General features: G+C 37.4%; 1 protein-coding gene and 1 non-coding gene across 2 annotated transcripts in view; both read right to left on the reverse strand.

Moving 5' to 3' along the window:
* Nucleotides 1–21,505, reverse strand: part of ARL8B (ADP ribosylation factor like GTPase 8B) — a 47,363-nt gene extending 25,858 nt beyond the window's left edge. The window contains 3 exon segments of the mRNA XM_010984989.3: nt 21,188–21,349; nt 21,351–21,398; nt 21,400–21,505. Coding sequence (XP_010983291.3) covers nt 21,188–21,349; nt 21,351–21,398; nt 21,400–21,483 — 294 coding nt within the window. The 5' untranslated portion in view covers nt 21,484–21,505.
* On the reverse strand, nt 18,171–18,243 carry TRNAA-AGC (transfer RNA alanine (anticodon AGC)). Its single transcript has one exon. It is a non-coding gene; the product is annotated as a tRNA-Ala (tRNA).
* Nucleotides 21,506–23,852: the final 2,347 nt, after the last annotated feature.

The following is a 23,852-nucleotide window of genomic DNA, read 5'->3' on the forward strand; positions in this document are numbered from 1 at the left end:
GAAAGTAAGTGGTAGCTGATAAGTTAGAGAAGAAAATCAGAACTCAGAGTACAGGCAACCTGATACTATGTCCTAGTTGTTTTTTTCTTCCCTTTCAATCTCCCCTGGATCAAAGGCAGGTCAACTGCCGGAAATGGATACCAAGCATGAACAGAAAAAGCTCAAAGAGGAGCCTTCTCTTTTTGGTCTGAGGACTGTGTGTGTGTGTGTGTGTGTGTGTGTGTGTGTGGTGGGCAGGGAAGACGGTGGGGGCAACTGAGAAATAAATCCCTGTTGATTTGTCGGGGGGACTTTATTCTCTCCCCTACCACTTGGCCCCTGAGACAGATACGGTTGAGGGAAGGGCATAGCAAAGCAGGGAGACTGAAGCCCCAGCTTTCTAATCAGAGGATCAGGAAAGTGGGAGGGGGAAAGCCCTGTGAGTCAGACAGTATTGGGGAAATTCATAAATGAATGGACTAGGGAAATAGACCCCATAAAGTTGTATATGAACTCCTGGGCTCATCCCCAAACTGTGATATGTGGATCTGACCTGAAATAACCTATCAAAGGCCTTGAGAACTAAACTATGATGCAGACCACTAGCCAGGTTTCTAGTTAACCCCCTAGGTAGTATATAGGTAGAAATGATCCAAATAGTACTACTGCAACCTGGACTGATACTAGAACCAAAGCCCACAGAAGAAAGCAGGTTGGAGCTTGTGGCCTGAACCTAATTGGGTCAACTTCCTGCTAAAACAAAACAACAAATCAACATTCTCCAAAGAATTTAAACAAAACTCAGAATCTCATAATATTCAAAGTATCCAAAATAACAATAAATGAAGAATCAAGACAATTTCAATTAGCAAAGAAAAAAACACTGAATAGATGCCAACATCAAGATGACCCAAATAATTGGAAATAGCAGACGAAGACTGGTTACCATAACCATACTCCAGGTAGGGCAAACACTCTTGAAATGAATGTAATAGAAAGCTTCAGCAGGTAAATAACAGCCATAAAACAGAACCAAATGGAAATATTAAACTGAAAAATACAATAACCAAAATTAAAAAAACAAAAACAAAAACAAAACACCTCAACAGATGGGCTCAATAGAAGAATGGAGATGACAGGAAAAAACTCAACCACCTTGAAGACAGATCAAGAGAAATTATTCCAGGCTGAACAAAAGAGAAAAAAAGACTGGGGGAAAAAACTTAACAGATCCTCAAGGATCTATAGGACAATATAAAAAGGTCTAACATTTACATCATTGAAATTCTAGAGTAAGAGAAAAAGAATAGGACCATGCAAGACCTCAGATAGTCAAAGCAATCCTGAGAAAAAAGAACAAAGCTGGAGGCATCACACACTCCCTGATTTTAAACTCTATCACAAAGCTGTAGTAATCAAAACAGTACGGTGTTAGCATAAATAGCCACACAGATCAATGGAACAGAATACAGAACTCAGAAATAAATCCACATGCATATGGTCAATTAATTTATGACAAATGAGCCAAGAATATACAGTAAGGAAAGGACAGTCACTCCAGTAAATGGCCATGGGAAAACTAGACCACTATCTTACACCACAGGAAAAAAAAAAAGTAACTCAAAGTGGATTAAGAACTTGATAAGACCTGAAACCATAAAACTCCTAGAAGAAGACATAGGCAGTAAGTTCTTTGACATAAATCTTGGCAATGATGTTTGAATACAACATCAAAAGTAAAAGCAGTAAGAGCAAAAATAAACAAGTGGAACCGCATCAAACTAAAAAGCTTCTGCACAGCAAAGGAAACCATCAACAAAATAACAAGGCAACTTACCGCATATGAGAAAACATTTGCAAATCATGTATCTGATAAGGGACTGATATCCAAAATATATAAGAATTTATACAACTCAACTGCTAGCAAAACAAGCAGTTGGATAAAAAATGAGCAGAAGACGTGAACAGACATTTTCCCAAAGAAGACATATAGATGGCCAATGGGCACTTGAAAAAGTGCCCAACATCACTAATCATCAAGGAAATGCAATTCAAAACCACAATAAGTTATCACCTCACACCTGTTAGAATGGTAATTATTAAAAAGACAACAAATAACAAGTGTTGGTAAGGATGTGGAGAAAAGGAAACTCTTCTGCACTTTTGGTAGGAAAGTAAATTGGCACTATCGGCCAGCGTGGAGGCTTCTCAAAAAATTAAAAACAAAACTACCATATGGTCCAGCAATTCCACTTCTGAGTATTTATCCAAAGCAAATGAAAACTCTAACTCGAGAAGATATATGTATCCCCACATTCAGTGCAGCATTATTTACAACAGCCAAGATAGTGAAACAACCTAACTGTCCAGTGATGAATGAGTAGATTTTTAAAATGTGAGAGACAAAGAGATAGATGTACACACACACGAACACGAGCATGTGCATATGCTCACATGTGCACACACAATGGAACATTATTCAGCCTTAAAAAAGAATGAGACCTTGCCATTTGGAAACACAGATGGACCTCAAAGGTATTAAGCTAAGTTTAAAAAGTCAGACAAAGACAAATGCCAAATGATATCACTTTTATGTGGAATCTAAAAACAAAACAAGAAAATAAGCTTCTACATACAGAAAACAAGACAGGTGGTTGCCAGAGATGGGAAATGGGGGTAACTGGGGTAAAGGGTCAAAAGGTATAAACTTCCAGTTATGAAATATGTTAAGTCACAGGATATAATGTATAGCATAGTGACAAAAGTTAATAACACTGTATTAAAATACCGTATTTGAAAGTTGCTAAAAGAGTAAATCTTCAAAGTTCTCGTCACAAGAAAAAAACTCTTCGTAACTATGTTAAGGTGACAGATGTTAACTACACTTACTGTGGTAATCATTTTGCAACAAATATGAATATTCAATCATGTTGCACACTTGAAGCATCACGTTGGATGTCAATTATACCACAGTAAAGAAAAAAGAGAGACAGAATGGCTGAAAATATTCAAAATTTGGTAAAAGACGAACTTACAGATTCAGGAAGTGCAACAAACCCAAAGCAGGATAAACGCAAAGAAATCCACACCCAGATACATCATAACTGAACTGGTGAAACCAAAGACAAAAACAAAAAAACAAAACAAAAAAAACAACAAAAAAAAACACTTGGAAGTGGCCAGAGAGAAATTATATATGAGAATAACAATTTGAATGATTATGAATTTCTCATCACAAATAATAAATGCCTATTCAAAAGTACTAGGGGGAAGAAAGGACTCTCAACCTAGAATTCTATATTCAGCAAAACACCCTTTAGGAATGAAGATAATAAAGACATTCTCAAATGAAGGAAAACCAGAAGAATTTGTAGCTAGCAGATATGTTCTAAAAGAAATGCTACAGGAAGTTCTTCATCCATAAAAGAAACTAACAGAGGGAAACCTAGAGCTTTGTAATTAAGGGAGGGCAACAGAAATAATAATATTTGGGTAAATGTAATAAACCATTCTCTTCCTCTTGAATACTATAAAATGTTCAATAATTGAGAGCAAAAACTGTAACATTGTCTGCTATGGTTTTCAATGTATGTAGATATAATATGACAAAAACAACATAAAGGGAAGAAGGTAAAAGGACCTATATGGTGGTAAGGTTTCTACATTCCACACAAAGTGATAATGTATTAATTCTAAGAAAATTAGGTAAAATACATATATTGTAATTCCTGGAACAACCACTAAAGAAGCCATACAAAGAGAATAATCAAAACCTCAATAAATTAAAATACTGAAAAAAGTCTAAATGAACAGAAAGCAGGAAAGAGGGACAAGAGGAACAAAAAACAAAGGAGACAAACAGAAAATAAATAAAATAGTAGAACTAAATTCAAACATATCAATAATTAGAGTAAAAGTAAGCAGTCTAAACACACAAACTAAAGGACAGATTGTAAGTCTGTATTTTTTTAAAAACCCAATTATATGCTATCTTCAAGAAACCTACTTTAAATATAATGAGAGAGGTAGGTAACAAGCAAAAGGATATAAAGTCTATCACCATGCAGACACTAACCAAAAGAAAGCAGGAGTAGCTATATTAGTATCAAACAAAAGAGCAAGGAAAATTACCACGGATAAAGAGGGACACTACACAAAGATTAAAGAATCAATTCACCAAGAACATATAACAGCCTAAATGTGTATGCACCAACAACAAAGCTTCAAAAAAACATAAAATTAAACTAAAAGGAGAAATAAACCCACAATAATAGACTTCAGCACCCCTCTCATGTTAATTGATAAACAAATAGCAAGAAAACCAGCAAGAGTACAGCATTTAACATCACCAACAATTAACTAGGTCTAACTGACAATTAGAGAACACTCTACTCAAATACATGTTCTTTTCAAGTAAACACGGAACAATCATTCAAGATAAACCATACGCTGGCCATAAAACAGAACTTCAGAAATTTTAAAATATTCAAGTCATAAAAAGTGTGTTCTCTAAGTACAATGGAATTAAACTAGAAATAATTAACATAAAAGAATCTGGAAATAACCAAATATTGGGTTATATATAATCTATGGGGCAAAGAGGAAGTCTCAAGGAAAACTAGAAAATATTTTAAACTAAATAAAAAATACATAAAAATTTGTGGGATGCAGTTAAAGCAATGCTTAGAAGGAAATTTAGAGACTCAAATGTTTATATTAGAAAAGAAGAAAGGTTTCAAAGTAACAACTTAGGAAACTAGAAAAAGAACATGTATCACATGATAACTATAGTTAACACTGCTCTATGGTATATTTGAAAGTTGTTAAGAGAGTAAATCCTAAGAGTTCTCATCCTAAGGAAGAATTGTTCTCTCTTTTTTTGAATCTATCTGAGATGATGGATAGTAACTAAACTTGTTGTGATAAATCATTTCACAATATATGAAAGTCAAGTCATTATGTTGTGTACCTTAAACTTATACAGTGCTTATGACAATTATATCTCAAAAAAACTGCAGAGAAAAAGAGCAAAATAAATCCAAAACAAGCAGAAGGAAATAGTAAGAGGAGTAATTAATAATACTGAACAGAAAATCCACAGAAGTAAATCAATGGAACCAAGAGATGATTTTCTAAAGATAAATAAAATTGATAAACTGTTAAAGGAAAAAAGAAGACAAAAATGACCATTATCAATAATAAAAGAAGAGATATCACTAAACTTTACAGTTATTAAGAGATAAGGAAATACGATGAACTTTATGCACATAAATTCAACACCACCAATGAAATGGACCAATTCTTAAAAGCTACAATCTACCAAAACTTACCCAGGAAGAAAAACTTAAGCAGTCCTCTGTTGTATTAAACAAATAGAATTAGTAATTTTAAATCTTCTTAAAAAGAAATCCCTAGGCCCAGTTTCATTTGTGAATTCTACCAAATATTTAAATAAGAAATACATACACACACAAAAAAGAAGTAACACCAACTTTGCATAAAAAGAGAAGAGGCAGGAACATGACCCATCTCATTTTGTGAGCCTAGCATTACACTGATGCCAAAAAATAGTTTACAATATTCAAAAAAGTTGACACACTGTCCTAAAATAAATTTAACAATGTAAGACAGTAACCAGAAGCAAGAGGGATGGATCATTGGCTATAACTTGCTGAATGATCTAGATTGTCCAAATTGTCAATTTTGTTCAACCAAATGCTGGTAGGAGGGTAAGAGAGTGGGAACATACCAAGCCATCACCTGGTTGCTAGTGGTTAACTCCTCGATGTCTCCTGGTGCCCCAGGAACCATTTATTCTAAATTTTCAGAATACAACAAGTCCCAGTTCCACACATACAGCTACTTCCCTGAGGGTGTCTTTCCTCTTCTGATTGTACCCATGTTTCTGTTTTAAGCAGTATGAAAACCTCCAACATTCAATAAATAGAGAATTAAACACAAGATTAATCTGTGCTGGAATTTATCTATGAGGCTTAAGTTCCTGATGCACCAACAGGAGAGCATTATTTTAAAAAAATGCCCTACATGGCTCCCAAAGTGAAGAAAATAAGCTAATCACATCTTGTATAGGAAGACGATGCCATGACCACTGCTACCTCTGAAAGAAGATGATGAGGAAGGCCACTGGGAGACCTCCCTGCAAGCTTGGTATTGCATATTGCCCTGATTTCTTTCAGACAAGACTCCCTGCAGGAATTGCACTGACTCATTCATAACTCCCTGGTCCAACATCATCCATTAACTACTTCTGCTTCCTGTTCAGCTCCATTTCTTTAAGAGAAGTTATATAGGAGTTTTTCTGAGCCATGAAGAAATCTAACTGGTGACACATTCCACACAATTTTCTGAGTCTGCCTCATTCTACTTCCAGGGAAATAAATTCCACTGCTCACTGGAACCATGATATCCATTAGTGGTTATTTAGATCTGCAATTAAACAAATGTCAAAGACATTACTGAGAAGTTATCCAGAAACTGTCTCCTAATTTAGAATTTAACCCATGACTCCTACTGATACTTGGAATCCCTAAACATTAGAATGAAAAATCCTCTAAATGTAACCAAGGATTATAGCGTATCATGCCAGACAGCATATGCATGACCTCTTAACAGTTCTCTTTTCCATCTAGAAGATAAATGAAGCTACTAAAATCCTGCTTCACAGTTATGTCATAAAACAAATAGGCAATCCTCCCTTTTCTTTTAAAGACTAATCTGGGCATTCATTGCAACAGTGGAGGCAAAAAAATGTTTATAAACACAACTCTGATGCCAGACTCTGGAGAAAGCAAACAGTGGCACCTATCATTAGGATAAATTAAAACGTGGATTTTAATTTATTCATCCTTGATTGCATACTTATAACATTTTCCTGCCTAGTGGATTCGTAACCTTATCTCCTCTATTAATAACATCACATGGATTGTCTTGTCTTTCGCCACTGTAAAATGTTTAGTAACACTGTTTACTTTTTTAAATATCAAAGTTACTAATTCCCTAAAAACACTGTAAACCGGAGTACAAACCTTTTACCTATCTGTTCATTCATATATCAGTAGAGGCATCTTTGCTCCCATTTTTATCAGTTTGGCAGCACAATGGCACAGCTCCAAAAAATGCCATGGCCTGAATACATTTTCTTTCAATAGTTATTTTCCATGCTGTGGCTCTCTGGATGTCCCCAAAGAAACACTAAACACTATAAAGTTACTCCATCAGCCCAGTCAGTATTATCAGGATTGCTTCACACTGAAATTCAGCTCTTAAGTGATGGACAGTCATGAAATACTGAGTCACTGCACACTGCTCAGATTCCAAATTGCAGTGCCTCCTAAGATGCTAACGTCATTATTTATTCAGTAGCTGTCTACAACCCCACTTATAACCATCCGGGTGGGGAGCCTGGCAGGGAACTGAAAGTGCAGGAAGAGTGTGGAATAACAAGAACGTCTTCCAGTTACGTGTGATTACTGCCTCACACATCATTGTTATTAGTTAGGATACATGTCGCTGGCTTACCCTCTTAATAACAGTAAAAATAACAACAGCAGCACACCACCATTCATTCACTTTACTGGCCTCATCTTACAGAAAAGGAAGTTTGAGGTCAAGGTCACAAGGTCACACACTCAGCTAAGTATCGGCAGGGTCCGAACTTCAAAGCCGTAATGTTACTTTCTACTCGAACATAATGCTTCAGGCATTTGAGGGTTATCTGTGGGTAAATAAGGAATGGTCATTATTTGTACAGAACCTGAAGACAATGTTAAGTCGTGCAACAGCAGCAACAACAAAATACAAACTCAGCAGTCAACTGAGAGGTTGTAAATAGATACTATGCTGGTATTCTATTAGCATATGTAGTAAAATACCAACTTAGAGCGATCAGAGTCTCTTCCACCGAGCTAAATCTAGTAACAACCACCAAATTACAAACAGAAAGACAAACCAAATAGACCAGCAGATTTTTCAACAGGTTGCTCCAAACATCCTAGCACATCTACAGTGGATTATGATAAAGGACGGTCAGTTATTTTAGTTTCTCTCTCACAATGACAGAAAACCTTCATCAGGAATCGGAAACTGGTCCCTAGTGCCCAATACACCTCCACCCTGAAACTCAGGAACCTTTCATCCCTCCTGAAATGGAATCCCTAGTCGGTACTCAAAGGAGGGAAGGGGTTCCCTTCCATCCACCATCTAACTGGAGTACATGCTCCTGCCCTAACTCCCAAATATCACATCACCCACAACGATAATTACCAACTACGGAGCATTCACTGTATGACAGACACTGTGTTGATTACCTGACCTCAGACTGTGAGTCTACTAGGTACCTAGTCTCACTTCCAAATCACCAATGAGGAAACTGAAGCTTTGAGGGATCAGAGCTCTGGCATATCTCAAATTCAAATTTAGGCCTCTCTGACCCAACATATTTAAACATCACCCTACAATGCTTCACTCTCTGAAGTCTAATTATGGAGCTCCTACTGAGTCAGGCCCAGAGCTACACTTAAGAGGGCATAAATAATAATAAGAAAGTTTACAGTCTTGAAGTAGAGACAGATGAAGAGATAATTGGCACAATTAAATATAGTTCTGGACAAAGTACTATGAAAATGGAGCAAGGGGTAATTAACTTTGCCTGGGAGAAGAGCTGGGGCAAGGTTTTACAATCTGAGACCTCAGCAACGTGTAAGACAGTGTCATCAAAGGGAAAAGGGACACCAGGGGATAAAAATGTATTGTAGGCCAAAAAAAAAAATTTTTTTAAAGTCTTGATAGCTTGAAAGTCTCATACTCCTCCATTACCCAATCTAACATGTATTTCAAAGACTTGCTTCCTCCATCCTTCCTCAAACCTACCTTGCTAATTTTCACTGGCAAATATAAGGACCCCCCCCCCAAAAGTCTCACAAAAACAAAAACAAACAAGACAAAAAAACTAATATTTACAAATGTTCCTAGGAAGGATAAAGCAAGGACATACTTAAACAATTAGTAAAGCAGATTTAAAAGCATATGGCAACAAAGAGCCAAAGAAAGGTAAAACTGCATGTGGAACTGCACAATGTCATGTCCAATTTCCAAATTAGTCTCAGTTACAGGACTTCGAAAGAGCTGTACTTATTAGGTGGCAAAACAAGATCCTTAAGGATTTGTCTGTAAACATGTATTCATCAAAGCTCACCTTTTTTATGGAATGGAGCTGAATTCCAGGCGTATCTAAAAACTGTCACTTAAGCCTTTCTTTACCTTGTATAAGCTTATGAATATCTACTTAACAAGGGAGTTAAAAAAATCATACAATGCTTTGTGTGTGAAAGCACTTCATAGAACAGTCAAATGTTCAAATAACTAAATAAATGAATAGATTTTTACTGAATGCCCCCTGTGTGATGGACATAGAGGAAAGGATGATTAAGAAGTAATAGGATGTTTAGGAACATTCTTTGTGCTAACTACACTTAAGAACGGACATAGTGTAGGTGGTACATTTCCTGTCTTGTTTTATCGTAATGTCTACAAGGTCCAAGATGAACTGCTGTCTGAGAGCACTTTGAGCACTAAAAACCCACAACAGACTGCAATGAGTGAGTCTCTAAGCACGTATCAAACAGCCTATCAGATATGAGGACTGAGGATCACACTTTGTCTTTTCAACCACATGGTAAAATAATCAGTAATGTAACCTGATAGGAGAGAAAACTGATATTCTGAACCTAATACTGTCTACAAGACTACACAGCACCTAAGAAAAATCCCAACTTAAATCCCAAACTATTCACTATCCTTTACATTTAAAGCACACAAATTACCCTTACCAACTTTCATCTTCAGTAGAAAGACACTATACAAACCTAAACCAGACATTTTCCAGGCACAGAAACATTCCTCTTCAAATTCAACAGCAAAGGCTTCCAAGGATATAAAAGAGTCTGAACCACTCTGAATACACGGCCTTCATTCAGTTGCCTAAATGACCTGTACTGGCAGCCTGCATTCTGGGCACAGATTAATGCACCTAAGTGCCACAAATAAATCAAGACAGCCCAACCGCAATTCCAAAGGAGTGGAGATATTCTGCTTGGTTCTTGTGAACAAAACAATGGCAAAACAAAAAGTCAGCAGAGTAGGATGATTAACATGAATCACTAGAAAGAAAATACAGCATTCTTCTGAGAAGCCAGGAGTGAATGTTCGACTACTTTCTAAGTCTCTTACTACTCCTGAAGATAAAGATACGAATTGGATGAAATTTCAATTCTCAGTTTTAGTTCCACTGCACTTAAATACAGCATTAATTCCCTTCCCAAACAAAAGTACCTTTATATCATTAATTGTATAATACATTTTATACTCTACTTATCCCCTTCCCTTCTAAATCCATCCCCCCTTCTCCACCCCATATCTGCTACTTGTTGATTCCACAATCTCATTCCCCACCAATCACTTAAATCCTTAAAAAGGTCTTTGACTACAAATTCCCCTTTGCCGGGCACATCCGATTCAACTGCAGTGGGCACATCCGATTCAACTGCTAAACTGCACTTCCGTAATCTTGCTTACTCTCCCTTACTCTCTAGCTTCCCCTTCATTATCTCTTAACTAGACGTTTGTAATAATCTTGTAACCAATTTCCTTTTTGATGGTCTCTATATTACTACTAAATTAATCCGTTGGAAACAGAGCTCTTCATTCCCCTGAACAAAAATCTTCAATGGCTCCCGATGGCTACATATTCAAATTTAGTCAAGGCTTTGTGTGGACTGATTCAATCTGTTTTTCCAGCCTTTTGGTTTTTTTCCTTCATGCAGGTTATACTTAATCTGACAAAAATTCTTGCCCTCGATTTTATCTTTGTTTCTCCCACTGTTCCTTCCTGAACATCTTTTCCTCCCTCCATGATAACTGGAAGCTCCACAGGGCAAAGAACCATGTCTGTTTCATTCTTTATTGTATGTGTGCTGCCTACAACAGTGCTTCAAATACTCATTGAATGAATGAAAACCACTCTACTCAAAGCTCAGCTTAACAGGTATTCCCACCACGGTCCTACCAAAAGTCAGCAAAATGTCTTTCTAAAACTTCTCCAATGTCTTCGGTGAAGGTGGGGAGATTCCCACAGCATCATGTGCCAGTTCTAAGGCACTTACTATTTCTATCCCATACATGGCTACTCTAAGGCACATACTCCACCATAAATAACCTCGTCTGGTACATTTATGAATCATCTCCTACCACAATGCTTTGCACATAGTTTGAGTACACACAAAATAGATACACTACTTTGCTGTTATATTCATTCATTCACTTACTCAATATTTATAGAGCTTATTATGTGCCAGGCCCTGTTCTTTTCATTGGGATGCAGCATTGAAAAAAGGAGAAAGTCCTGCCCCTATGGAACTTATAATCACAAAAGAGATGAAGACAGTAAGCAAGACAATTTCTGATGGTGGTTAACTGTGGCGAAAATTACGATGGAGGTGATATGATCAATCTGGAAGGAAGATACCTACCACAGAAAGGATGACAGGACAGCATAAAGGTTAAAACTGGTCAAACCATCTGGCCCACTTTCTGGTTCTCCAAAGAAAATCACAAAATGAAAGTTTTAGGCACCAATATTTCAATCACTCAACAGTGGAAAATAATGCCCGTAACCAAAATATACATATAAGGGTTAATTAAAGCCTACAACATCTATTTGTTTTAATATTTTTAAGATAAGGATAGACGTTGGTTCTTTGAATTGACGGAGGGAGAAATCAAGAGTTCCATTCTGAACTGAATGAAACCGAGCTGCCCATTAGCCACCAAAGTAGATAAATCAAGTAGACTACATGGGACTACTTAGTACGGACAGCACGATCACGTCACTGTTGTCAAGAAAACATATTGTGAGGGAATAATCCTGCATGAAAGTGAAAGGGAAAATCAGGATCAAACTCAGTGTTAGAATAAAATTTCTTACATTACCAATTAGACTATACCAACAAATTGTACACACATCACTTATTTCCCTTTAGAATCTGACCTGCAGAATAGGAATAGGCAAGACAAAGCTGTGACTAAATGTTAGTTCACAGTAAACATTCTGGAGCTTCTAGGGTGGGTGGGTAAAAATATTTGTTTTTTATGGTACACATTTCAATATTATTTTAAAAAGAAAACCATACTGATAACAGCTAAGAAGACATTGAAATTTTTTGAGTCTTTAATAATAAAAAAAAAAGGTTATCAGAATAATACAAAAAAGCAAGCATATATTGGGCATTATTCTAAGTGAAATAAGTCAGAGAAAGATAATTATGTATGGAATCTAAAATTTTAAAAATTCCAAACTCACAGACAGTGAAAAAATTGGTGGTTGGGGTGGGGGAGGAATAGGTGAAAGGATGGGATGGCAGGCTACAAGCTTCCAGTTATAAAATACATAAGTCATGGGATGTAACATACAGAATGGTGATTATAGTTAATAATACTGTATTGTATATTTGAAGTTGCTGAGAGAGTAATCAAAAGGGAAAAAATGTGTAGCTATGTATAGTGACGATGTTAACTGGACTTACTGTAGTGATCATTCCACAATATATACAAATACAGAATCATTATGTCATACAAAAAATGAACACAATGTTATATGTCAATTTTATCAATTTTTAAAAAGCATATATTTGTATATATAAAGGGACAGGTGAAAAAATGCAAAGGATATTCAGCTGATACTAATAATGACTAAAGCTTAATGGTATTAAAAATTCTTTCCTGTTTGTATATCCACACTATTTTTCAAACAATACAGATTTTGTATATTCTTTTTAAAAAACAAATGTTTTTAGTTTTATAATTCAGCCACTGAATGAAGAAATAATAAATCAAAATAGGGAAACTAAAAGCTAGTGGAGCAAAACGGCTAGATTTTGGAGGAAAAAATGTTACTTTCCTCCATTTCCTAGTTATTCATGTGATAAGAACTATTCAGAAATGATAAAACCTATACATCCACCTTAAAACATTTTCGAGACAAAATGAGCTTTCAAGAAGTAAAGGAAAAACAGGCCCAGTAGGCCTAAACCAGACCCTAAGCCACCTTAAGAAAGGAAGAGCTTTCTGCCAAAAGCCCTTTCTGGCCCAGCCAATATGCAGTCCACAGAGCCCAATTCTCATCCAGGAGAACAGAGCAACACAGGCAGCAAACTGCCTGTCGGGGCTTGCAAATTTAGAGCTGTCAACAGTGACTAAAATCCACTTGCATCTTAAATCTTAGTTAAAAAGTTACAGCAAACACAATTGGCAATATCCAAATTTAAAATTTTAATCTAAGCATGTACTTGTACAGGGCACCAAAGTTCTAGAGGGCAGGTACTACTCAATAGAGCCACCTTTTTCTTCCTGTTGGGAACGTCTACCTTTCTACCTCTTAACCATAAAGCTGCAAACCATCTCAGTTTTTCTTCTGGCAAAAGGCTGGGATTTTATAACCGGCATCCTTATCCTTTTATTTTATTCTCCAGTCTACGAGTAAGAGTTCTAATTCCAGGTATAAGAAAGCACCGCTCACTCTCAAACATCAAGGTTCTCAGTGCTTACTGACTCTTCACAAAAACTGAAGAACAGGGAAGTTAAATGACTTGTCTACAGTCCTGCCATTTAGTCAGTGGTGGGACAAGCAAAAGGACAACTCCTATTTCCAATTCCCTGCTCAGAAATGCTCCACAACCAACTCCACAATTAAATACACACTGTCCAAGGAGAAGTATACAGATCTCTCTTCATCTTCTAAAAGGAAGAATTGTACGAGTTGGTCCATCAAAAATGACTAGCCTATCCAGGAGGTTAAAACATTTTTTCCACCAGCCCATCTCAGCTATCAAAAAAAAGTCAATAGGATTCAAAATGTGAATTAAACAAAACGAAGCCTTACTTCTTAAACAAAGGCTACTAATATCTAAATATAATCGAGAGCAATCTAATGAAGGCTGATGATTACATCTAATATTATTCCTGAAACGTAGCAGTTCCACTCACTGAGTGCTCTCTAGGTGCCAGGCAAGGTGCTGGGTAGTCTGCACACATTCATTTCATTCTGACAACTACTCTATGAGGCAGTACTTTGATCATCTACATTTTACTGAGGAGGAAAAAATGAAACACACAGATGCTAACACAAGTTATATACGGCTAAATCGATATTCAAATCCAAATCTGTCAGACTCCAGAACTCTCATTCCTAATATTATGCTACACTTTGCATACTGAAATGTGAATATGGGTTCAGAAAGATATTTGTTCTTAATTTTATATTTTAAATAAAATAATATTTGTCCATTGGAAAATACATTTGAGCACCATGTATGTGCCAGGCACTGGTTTAAGGCATTTGGAATACATCAGTGAACAAAAGAGAGAAATCCTGGCCCTCAGGAAGATCACATAATGGTAATCGAGCAGCTAACATGCACCTCGTTTTGATCACTGCTCAGAGTGTTTTACAAGCATTAACCCATAACAACTATGAGGTAGAAACTACTATTATTCCCACTTTACAAGTAAGTAAACAGAGGGGTTAAATAACTTGCCAAAAATAACACAGGTGGAAGAGTCAGGATCTGAACCTAAATAGTCTAGCTCTCAACTCCTAACCTCCATGCCATTGTAACTTATGTAACAAGCCACTTAATTTAAATATATTCCAAATAAACCCAACCATACCACATTCAAATGCCAACAAATTTAGGCTCAAAATATATTCTAACAGTAATAACCACTTTAGTAGTTGCATATGGAATTGTTATCAAGTAAACTGGTACAAAAGACATTTTAAGAATCATTTTGCCAATCATCATTCAAGGTTTTGTTTTTGTTTTTTTTAACTACAAATGATTACTTTTCCAACCCAGTTTAGGAGGAAAGACCTCAATTTTCAGAGAAATGTCACTACTTTGATACCTGAATCCTAAAATTATTTTGCCAATATTATGATTTATTAAAAACATAGTATCCTTAAGGATAATTTTTAAATGAACCCTAAAGCTTTGTTAATTTTTTAATTTAAAAAAAGTTCCTTTGGAAATGAAACAAGAACATTATTCTATTATATAAAACTGAGGAAACTGGAATCAGATCCAAATATAGAATCCAATATCTAATTTAAGAAACAGTGTAACATTAAAAAAAAAACAAAAACCAGTACAATAGAATGTGATTTTGACTTTGAATAAAGAAATTAACTCAAATTACTCCATTAGAAATTTCAATTTTGGTTTGTCACATCTTAGAAAAACTAAATGCCTTAAATTATCATTATTTTTGACCTATTCAGCAAATAACAAGGTTAACATTTTTTTGCTTTATTTTTTTCATACATGAGCTCAAAAGACATGAATCAACTTATACAACTATAAATGATATTCAAGATATAAATTTTTAAAATTTCATAAGCCATAGCTTCAAAAAGTGGCCTACTTGGCAAACTTTCTTAGACTCTGGTTTAGAAAACATTGTTTTTAACCACCACCCCACCACACACACACAAAAAGCAGCATCACACTGTAATAGTGTAAGGTTAGGTAAGGGCTACGTGGAAATATGCCAAAATTCTGGAATACAAACTCCTAATGCAATCCGCCAATAAGCTGAAAACAAATTAGACTGTGATTGCTAAAGGGGATGAGCTGTATTTATATGGCTTGCCTGGAAAGTTCAATAAAAAAGAAAATTGAAAAAGGAATTATGGGTGGAGGCCATAGCTGGTAATATGGTATAGTGGTAATGTGCCTGCTTGGCATGCATGAGGTCCTAGGTTCAATCCTCAGAATCTCCATTACGTAAGTAAGTAAATAAACAAACAAACAAACAAACCTAATTACCTCCTCCCAAAAGAAAAACTTTTTAAATTTTAAAAATACTTTAAAAAATTTAAAAAAAGAAAAAGGAATTGTGTTCTCTATAGCCTCCATCTTAGCACCTGCTAACACATAAATAGGTACTTTAAAAAAGTTAAAGACAGAGCAGAGCAATTACCTGTTAGGACAGTTTAAAAACACTGCTGGTTAACTTCACCTTACCAATAAAACTAAGTATGCCTAAAAATACCAAAGGAGAACGTGCTTAACTGAAGCCCAACTTTCTACCGTTCATAAAATTTGTTCAGAAGAGCCTCTCAGTAGGAGTGCATACTTTCTGGAAAGCAACTTGGCCATCTGACATGAAATACGTTCGTACCCTTGACCCAGCGATGCCAACTCTGGAACCCATCCTCAGGAAATGCAGATCAAATTGATGTACAACAGCAAAACCCTGGAAACCACTCAAATGTCCAATAATGAGGAAATGATCAAATATATTACAGTATGTCCACAAGTTATGCCATAACAGAATAAATTATGAAGGCATTAAAGACGGTTTTAGGCACAGAAAAATGCATACATCACAATTAAAAGAAAACAAACCAGGATATGAACATTATAGACAGCATTTTTAAATGGCATTTGGACACATATATTTTTTAAAAAGAAAGATGAAAAGGAAATACTCTGAAATGCTGACAGTAGTTAACCCTGGATGGTGGAGAATAGTGGTTTCTTATATTTTACAGTATTCTTTTAAAATTTCTACTCGTAACCTTGTGCTACTTTGTTAATCAGAAAAAAGATCATCTAAAAAGAATATATAACTATTTTTTACAGTTGCAACACATTCTGTATCCATGTTCAGTGACATTTCATTTTATCTTTGAGAAACCTAATAAGTGCTTCAAGTTGTGAAATATCTTCTATGTTAGTCATTTAAAATGCCTTATTGCACTCTTAACAGCTTCTTAACGAGAACATTTCACTTTGAGATTCTAGGCCTGCACAGAAAAAATGATGGCAAGAGGGATGGGGGATAAAGAACTGTGAAGAGTTCTCTAGCAGGATGCTTCAGGTTCCACGACTCGGAATTTACATTTGAAGCCGAGTTCACTGGAAGGCTACAGTAAAGTTTCAGATTTGTTCAAGTTTAGAGTTGAGCTACAGTACATTTTCTTTAAAAACTGTTTTCGCCATTCTTACCCCAAAGTAATTAAATAACAAGTACTTTGATCACAGAATTATTTCTGCTTTTTAAAGATACTAAATTTAGTTCAATAATCCAATGCCCAATAGCCAGTTATTTAAATGTCCAAACATAGTATTATAATATTCCACTATTCCTACTTTCCATAGATTATCATTCTTTCCCCTAATATAGACACATATATACACATATGTACACAATCATATGTGTGTGTGTGTGTGTGTGTGTATAGTCTTCAAATTTTAGTCAAAATGCTTAAGATGCTTGGATTTAAAGTGCTACCCGGATTCATAATAGTAGTACATTTACATTAAAAAAAAAAGATGTTTAAAGGATTAAGATCTCCCAATCCACAGCTCTATGGTTCTACCCTCAGGTGGATCCACAGAGGAAGACAAGAAAAGTAGAAAGTGCACTGGCCCTGGGTTCTAATTTTATTTCTGCTACTAATTAGCTTTGTTGCATCAGGAATTTCACTTAACCTTTCTGGATCTCCTAGCTACATCTATAAAATTAGGGTAAAATTAGACCACTTAGTTAAGGTTTCTACAATTCTTTAAAAAAAAATTATTCTAGGTCCAGATTTCTACAATCTTCCCAAATATCTTCTTTTCCTAATTCTCAGCAGTGATAAACTTTTCCTAGGATTAACCTTTGAGGTAGCAACACTTCATAAAAATGTAGACAAATTTTTGTAACACTACTTATTTCAAAAATACAGAAGGTGTTTAAAACTCATCCTATCACATTTTGGTAAATTCTATTAAACATTTCTCAGTAACTATCCTATCACCAATCTAAGAGTCTCAGATAAAAAGAAAGTTACTGAATATACATTACACATATGGGACACATGATTTATTATGCAATGACTGTTACAACACCTGGCAATGGGCAGTATTTCATTCCCTGACACTCATCAAAAATTAAGGACTAGAGGTGTTTCTTTTTTTAATGTTCAAAACAAAGAGAATACTATGTAAATTAAGTGTTTCGACATAAAGTATTAGGTAACATGTGGTATTATTTGGGGTTTTATTTATTTTGGGTTTTTTTTGGGGGGGGTAACTGGGTTTGTCTGTTTGTTTGTTTGTTTGTTTTAATGGAGGTACTGGGGATTGAACCCAGGACCTCGTGCGTGCTAAGCACGCACTCTACCACTGAGCTATACCCTCCACCCTCATTTTGGGTTTTAAACCCTAAGAATATGAATTTAAGGATTGAAACTCTCTGTAAGCAAACTGCCAAATTTCAGAATTTTCAGAATTCAGAGACCAAACCCTACAATAAGTAATTCAGCTTCATAAACCTTTTGAGCAAGTTAAATGACTTCTATTAAAATTTTCTTAACTTTTAAAGTAGAAAAGATAGCCACATTTTACTTTGATGTTTACAAAAAATTGACTTTTATCTAAGTAAACTGGCTTCACCTGAAGCTTTTCATACCTGGGAAGTTACTAGTTGAACTTGAGAAATGGCCAACTTTCTAAAGTGACACATAGTGTTCAACACGTCTGAATTCCTGAGTCTATAAATCAAAACACTTTCTACAAAAAAATAGTGCGTTTTTTAAAAAAAGATCAAGATAAATTTACTATTCTGGACATATTGTTTCTATCTAAAAGTCTGTAAATTTCACTTTTAAGTACTTTTTCCTCATTGTCAATATATTCTTGTAAGAATTATAGATTAGGTTAAAGCCTGAGGTTTTTTTTTTTGAAGTATGAAATTTACTGAGATTTTTTCTTTTCAGTTTCTTAAAGGTCACAAGCAATTACAGTCACAATTTTTTTCTTAACAGAGCCTACCCACAACATATCATTCAAAAAGAATACTCTAACATTAAAATAATAATTCACTTTTAGTTCAACAGTTTTCCAGAAGCTATGTTGTTAAAATAATCTAATGCAAAAAAGATGGGGGGGAGGACATGATGTGATTACTTGCCACTATCTATAAATCCAGTACAGCAGGCCACGTTTGGATATACACACAAATTCAAAGGAGGAAATGACACCAGCCAGCTTTCTTCTGAACATTTTTCAAAATACTATTTCTGCATTAAATGAGTGTACCCATTACATACAATAACAGCAGTTACCATTTACCTAGCCCCTTCTATGGCAGGCATGATGAGAGTCATTTAACATCATGTACTTGCAGCAAATCTGTAAGAAACCTATTATTATCTCCTTTTAATAGACAAGAAAGCAAGGACTGACTGAGAGAGGATACAGGCTGCTAAGTGGCAGAGCCAGACTGCAAACCCAGGCTGCCTAACTTCAAAGTTCACACTCGTTATATTAAACTACACTGTCAACTAAAAACATAAGCATGACTTTCATGCTTATGTTTTTAAAAGTTCCTCAAAGATTTACTAAACTTTTTTAGGTTTCCCGAGCTTAACTAGTTGTCTGCAAAAAACTCAACAACTGACTGCAGTAATACACCTATCGACATTATAAATTACTTCAGTCTTGTCAAAGGGTAGGATTTACAAGGAGATTCCAATTCTTACTTAAAGGGAATATCAGAAAATTTACAGTTCAGTGAGCTCAACTGCACTCAGGCTGATCTTTTCCACATCATATAAAAGCTCAAATATGGATACTTAGCTCAAAGTTTTTCCTTATTAATTTTAGGGGTATTAGATACACATTCCACTCATCTACACATATTGAAAAGGTAGTCATTTCAAGCACTACCCCCCAAAACCATATTACAAAAAGAGCCAAACAAGTAGGCAAATTTTCTTTATGCTTATAAGCAACATTCCTCAAAGGAACTCTGGGTTCTGCTAATCTCTTTCTCCAAGTCTTACTCATTCCTGTGGCTCTGTAACTGCAAGGACTAAGAGTCACAAGTTACACAAGCTCTCGTGTTCTACAACAAGGGAGATGTGTTTGAATCACTCCCATAACCAAACCAGTTGGACAGCTAGTCTCCTATTAAATAGGGATTTCACCCATTATCTAAAACGTGGAGGAGCTGCTGCCATCTCTCTTTGGAACGGCTCTAAAGTTCACCCCCGACAAGCACAAGCCCCTACCAGCTAAGACTGAGTGAGTCACAGCAACTCCCAGGCTCTAAATAAAGATTGAGAGAATCTCTCGTTCTTATTCCTTCCCCAGCCAACCAAACAAGCAAAATGTCATCATCCTCCTTCCCCTCAATCACTGTGGGATAAACAGCACACTGTGTATAGGTTCCCAGGGCAATTTCCCTCCCAGACACCCCTGCCCCGTACGTGGAATGAGCTATATTCCTGCTGAGTCCCTTCCTCTCTATTCATGTAGGAAAGCGCCATCCCAAGAGACCAACCCCTTTCTTTCAACGTAGCTGGCTGACTGATAAGATCCATCTTACCACCTCGACGAGGGCAATTAGTTCTAGAAAAGCGGAGACCCCACCCCCAACCCCTACAACTGCTCGGCTTAATAAAAGCTGAGCACTACTGTGAACTGGCTGGAAATGTCTCTCCCCAGCTTCTACCCACGAATGCAGCACAATCAACTGGATCTTGGCCCCGAGGGAAACGGATGAAAACCAGTAACTGAATTACAGGGGACAAGCTACCCAAAGAATTCAGAAAGGAGTCCACAATGGTCCCCTGCTTTTCTCACAATGGGACTTTTCGTCCCGAATGGCGAGTGAGAGGATCTAAATTTTTATGCTTTCTCCCAAGACAGACGGACTCGCCAAATCCCACCCTTCAGGAAAGTGACAAGCTGGAGTTAACCCTTCCGCTGCCCCCAGAGAGCAAACCCGAAAGAAACTCCAGTCCTCCAAGCGCTTTAAAAATCTGACAAGCCCAATTCCACCCTTTCCAAGCCCCGGCCGCGACGAGGACACACACCTTGGAAGAAGATGACTACATGGAACTAACCCTTCAGCTGCCGATCTCAGCGCTACACTTCAGCCACCAACACGCGGGAAACTCCAAGTCCTGGCCCTCGGGGAGGTGACGGTCACGTCTTGTCTCCCCGCGTCCCCCACCCAAACACACACAATTCCAAGAGCCCCGCCGCGCTGAGGGGAGCCCCAAGCCAGGCCTTCGGCGAACGCCGGGCCTGACCCGCGGGCTGCGGCGCCCTGGGCGGGTGAGCGGGAGGGCACTCACCGCGATGACATTGACGAAGGTGGTCTTGCCCGAGTACTGCAGCCCCACGAGCGTCAGCTCCATCTCCTCCTTCCAGAAGAGCGAGCGGAACCAGTCCAGCAGGCGGGAGATGAGCGCCAGCATGATGGCGGCCGGCAGGGAGGACGGACCGGCGAGCGGGCGCGCAGTGGCGGCGGCGACTTCCACACGAGCGGGCCTCTGCCCGGATCCCCCCAACGGTTCCTCGGGGCCCCGGTGCTACGCTGGCGGACACGGGCGGGCGGCGGCGGCCGGAGCCAGGAAGCCGAGCAGGTCATATGACTCGCCCTACCCCCCACGCTCGTCCCCGCGCCGCCGTCGGCGTCCACAGCAAGAGCGGCGGGGCCCGCCCGGCTAGGTGCGCCCGCCGCCTGCAGCGCCACCTGCTGTGGACTCGGCGCGCAGCGCCGCGTACCAGCGCTCCGACCTCGGGCTCCCTTTCTACCACCCTCCATGGCTCATTGATGTTGGTGAATTCTTTCATTCTCTCAACAATTGTTTATTGGCAGTCTCCTCTGGGCAGAAAGACTTCAAGACTGGCGGAGTCAGCATGAAAATTGCTTTCCTACATAGCAAAAGATGGAAGCCCCAAGTGTAAATCAGTAGGGAAGTGATTAAATAAATTCTAGTATGTCCCCAAAAGGGAATACTTTACAGCTGTTTAAAAAAGAATGAGAACGTTCTCTATTAACTGATACAGAATGATGTCCAGGAAATATTTTCAAGGAACATAAAGGCAAAATGCCAGCTATGTATTAAATGATAGTTTGGTACAAGACAAGAAAACAAGAATATGGGGAATGCGAGATTGAACCAATATATATTTTTAGAAGTTTGCTGTGGCAGCTCCAGGCAGAACTGGCTGTAGGAAGGCGTGATGGGTTGAACTGTGTCCTCCTGAAAGGATGTGTTGGAGTCCTAACCCCCAGTACCTCAGAGTGTGACCTTCTTTGGAAATAGGGCCATTGCCGTTGTAATCGGTTAAGACGGTCTTAGTGGAGTATGGTGAGCCCTTAATCCAAAATGACTGCTGTCCTTCTAAGAAGATAAGAGACGTACACACAGGAGGGGAGAGAGCCATGCAACAACAGAGGCAGAGAATGAAGTGCTGCAGCTGCAAGCCAGGGAACACCAAGGAATAGCCAGCAAACCCCCCGGAGCTGGAGGAAAGGCATGAACAGATGCTCTGTCCCAGCATCAGAAGGAACCAGCCTTACTAACATCTTGATCTTGGACTTCTGGCCTCCAGAACTGTGAGACAATAAATTTCTGTGGTTTTAAGCCACACAGTTTGTGGTCCTTTGATACAGTGGCCCTAGCAAACTAACCCAGAAAGAAAGGGCAGAAGTAGTGAGATGAGTTAGGAAACTATCATACCAGCATAAGAGAGCCATGGTGCTGGCTTTGTACACGACTTTGTACACACTTGGGGGTCGGCCACTATGAAGCTTCCATTCTGGTGGCAAAGACAATGAACAAGCAAACAAACTAATTTCAAAACGGGAAGTTGAACATTCCTCAACCTTTACAATGATCATAATTCTCTTCACCTCTAAAATCATTTAACAGAAAAGTCATTTCTTACCTCCTGGTTCTAGTCTCCCATTAAAAAAAAAACTTCATAAAAATTTTTATCATAAAAGCACACTATGATAGTTGTAAAAAAAAAATCAAATAGTACAGAGGTATAATAAGAAAAAGGTAATCTGTCTCTTGGCATCCTCAATTCCCCATCTCCGAAGTAACTCATTTTAAGAGTTTACTCTTTAAAAAAGGACACTATGAACTCATCTACAAAACAGAAACAGACTCACAGACATGGTAACAATCTTACGGTTACTGGGAAAAGGGGGTGGGAAGGGATAAATTTGGGAGTTTGAGATTTACAAATGTTGGCCACTATACATAAAAATAGATTTTAAAAAAGTTTCTCCTGTATAGCACAGGGAACTATGTTTAATATCTTGTAATAACCTTTAATGAAAAATATATATATGAGACAGAATATATGTATGTATATGCATGACTGGGCCATTGTGCTGTACACCAGAAATTGACACATTGTAAATGACTGTACCTCAATTTAAAAAAAGAAAGAAAAAAAAGAGTTTACTGTTTTCTGATCAAATAAACATTTATACACATATATGGGGTAGAGAGTTTTCTCTTATGCACAAAAATGGAAACATGTTGTAGCCATTATTCTGTAGCTTCCTTTGTTTAACTTACAGTTAAAATTATTTTATTAAAAATAAAGGCAGAAATATTCAAAAAGATTTTCAAAACTCATCATTTCCTAATTATTTTAATACAGTTTACTATAATCTATGTCCTTGAAGCTCTCTACCTGTATTTTATCCATATGATGCAAATACCTTATTATAGGGAGTCAATGAACATTTCTTCCCAGCTCTGGGTTCATCGATGTCACACTGGTAGCTTGAAATCAACCACTGTGGGAATACCTGCACCATAGAAACTGGCAGACACTACAAATTAGGTTCCTCCCTTCCCAGGAGAGCCAGTTGTTAGATATTTACCAGCACACTACAGATAGTACCTCATTCATAGGATTAAAATGAGAATTAAATAATAGTGTTAGCCGACAGTGAGACCCCTAAATTAGGAGGCCCACCAAAGTGTGGGT

The sequence above is a fragment of the Camelus dromedarius genome, chromosome 17, assembly GCF_036321535.1.
Source record: "Camelus dromedarius isolate mCamDro1 chromosome 17, mCamDro1.pat, whole genome shotgun sequence".
In the NCBI taxonomy this organism is placed as follows: domain Eukaryota; kingdom Metazoa; phylum Chordata; class Mammalia; order Artiodactyla; family Camelidae; genus Camelus; species Camelus dromedarius.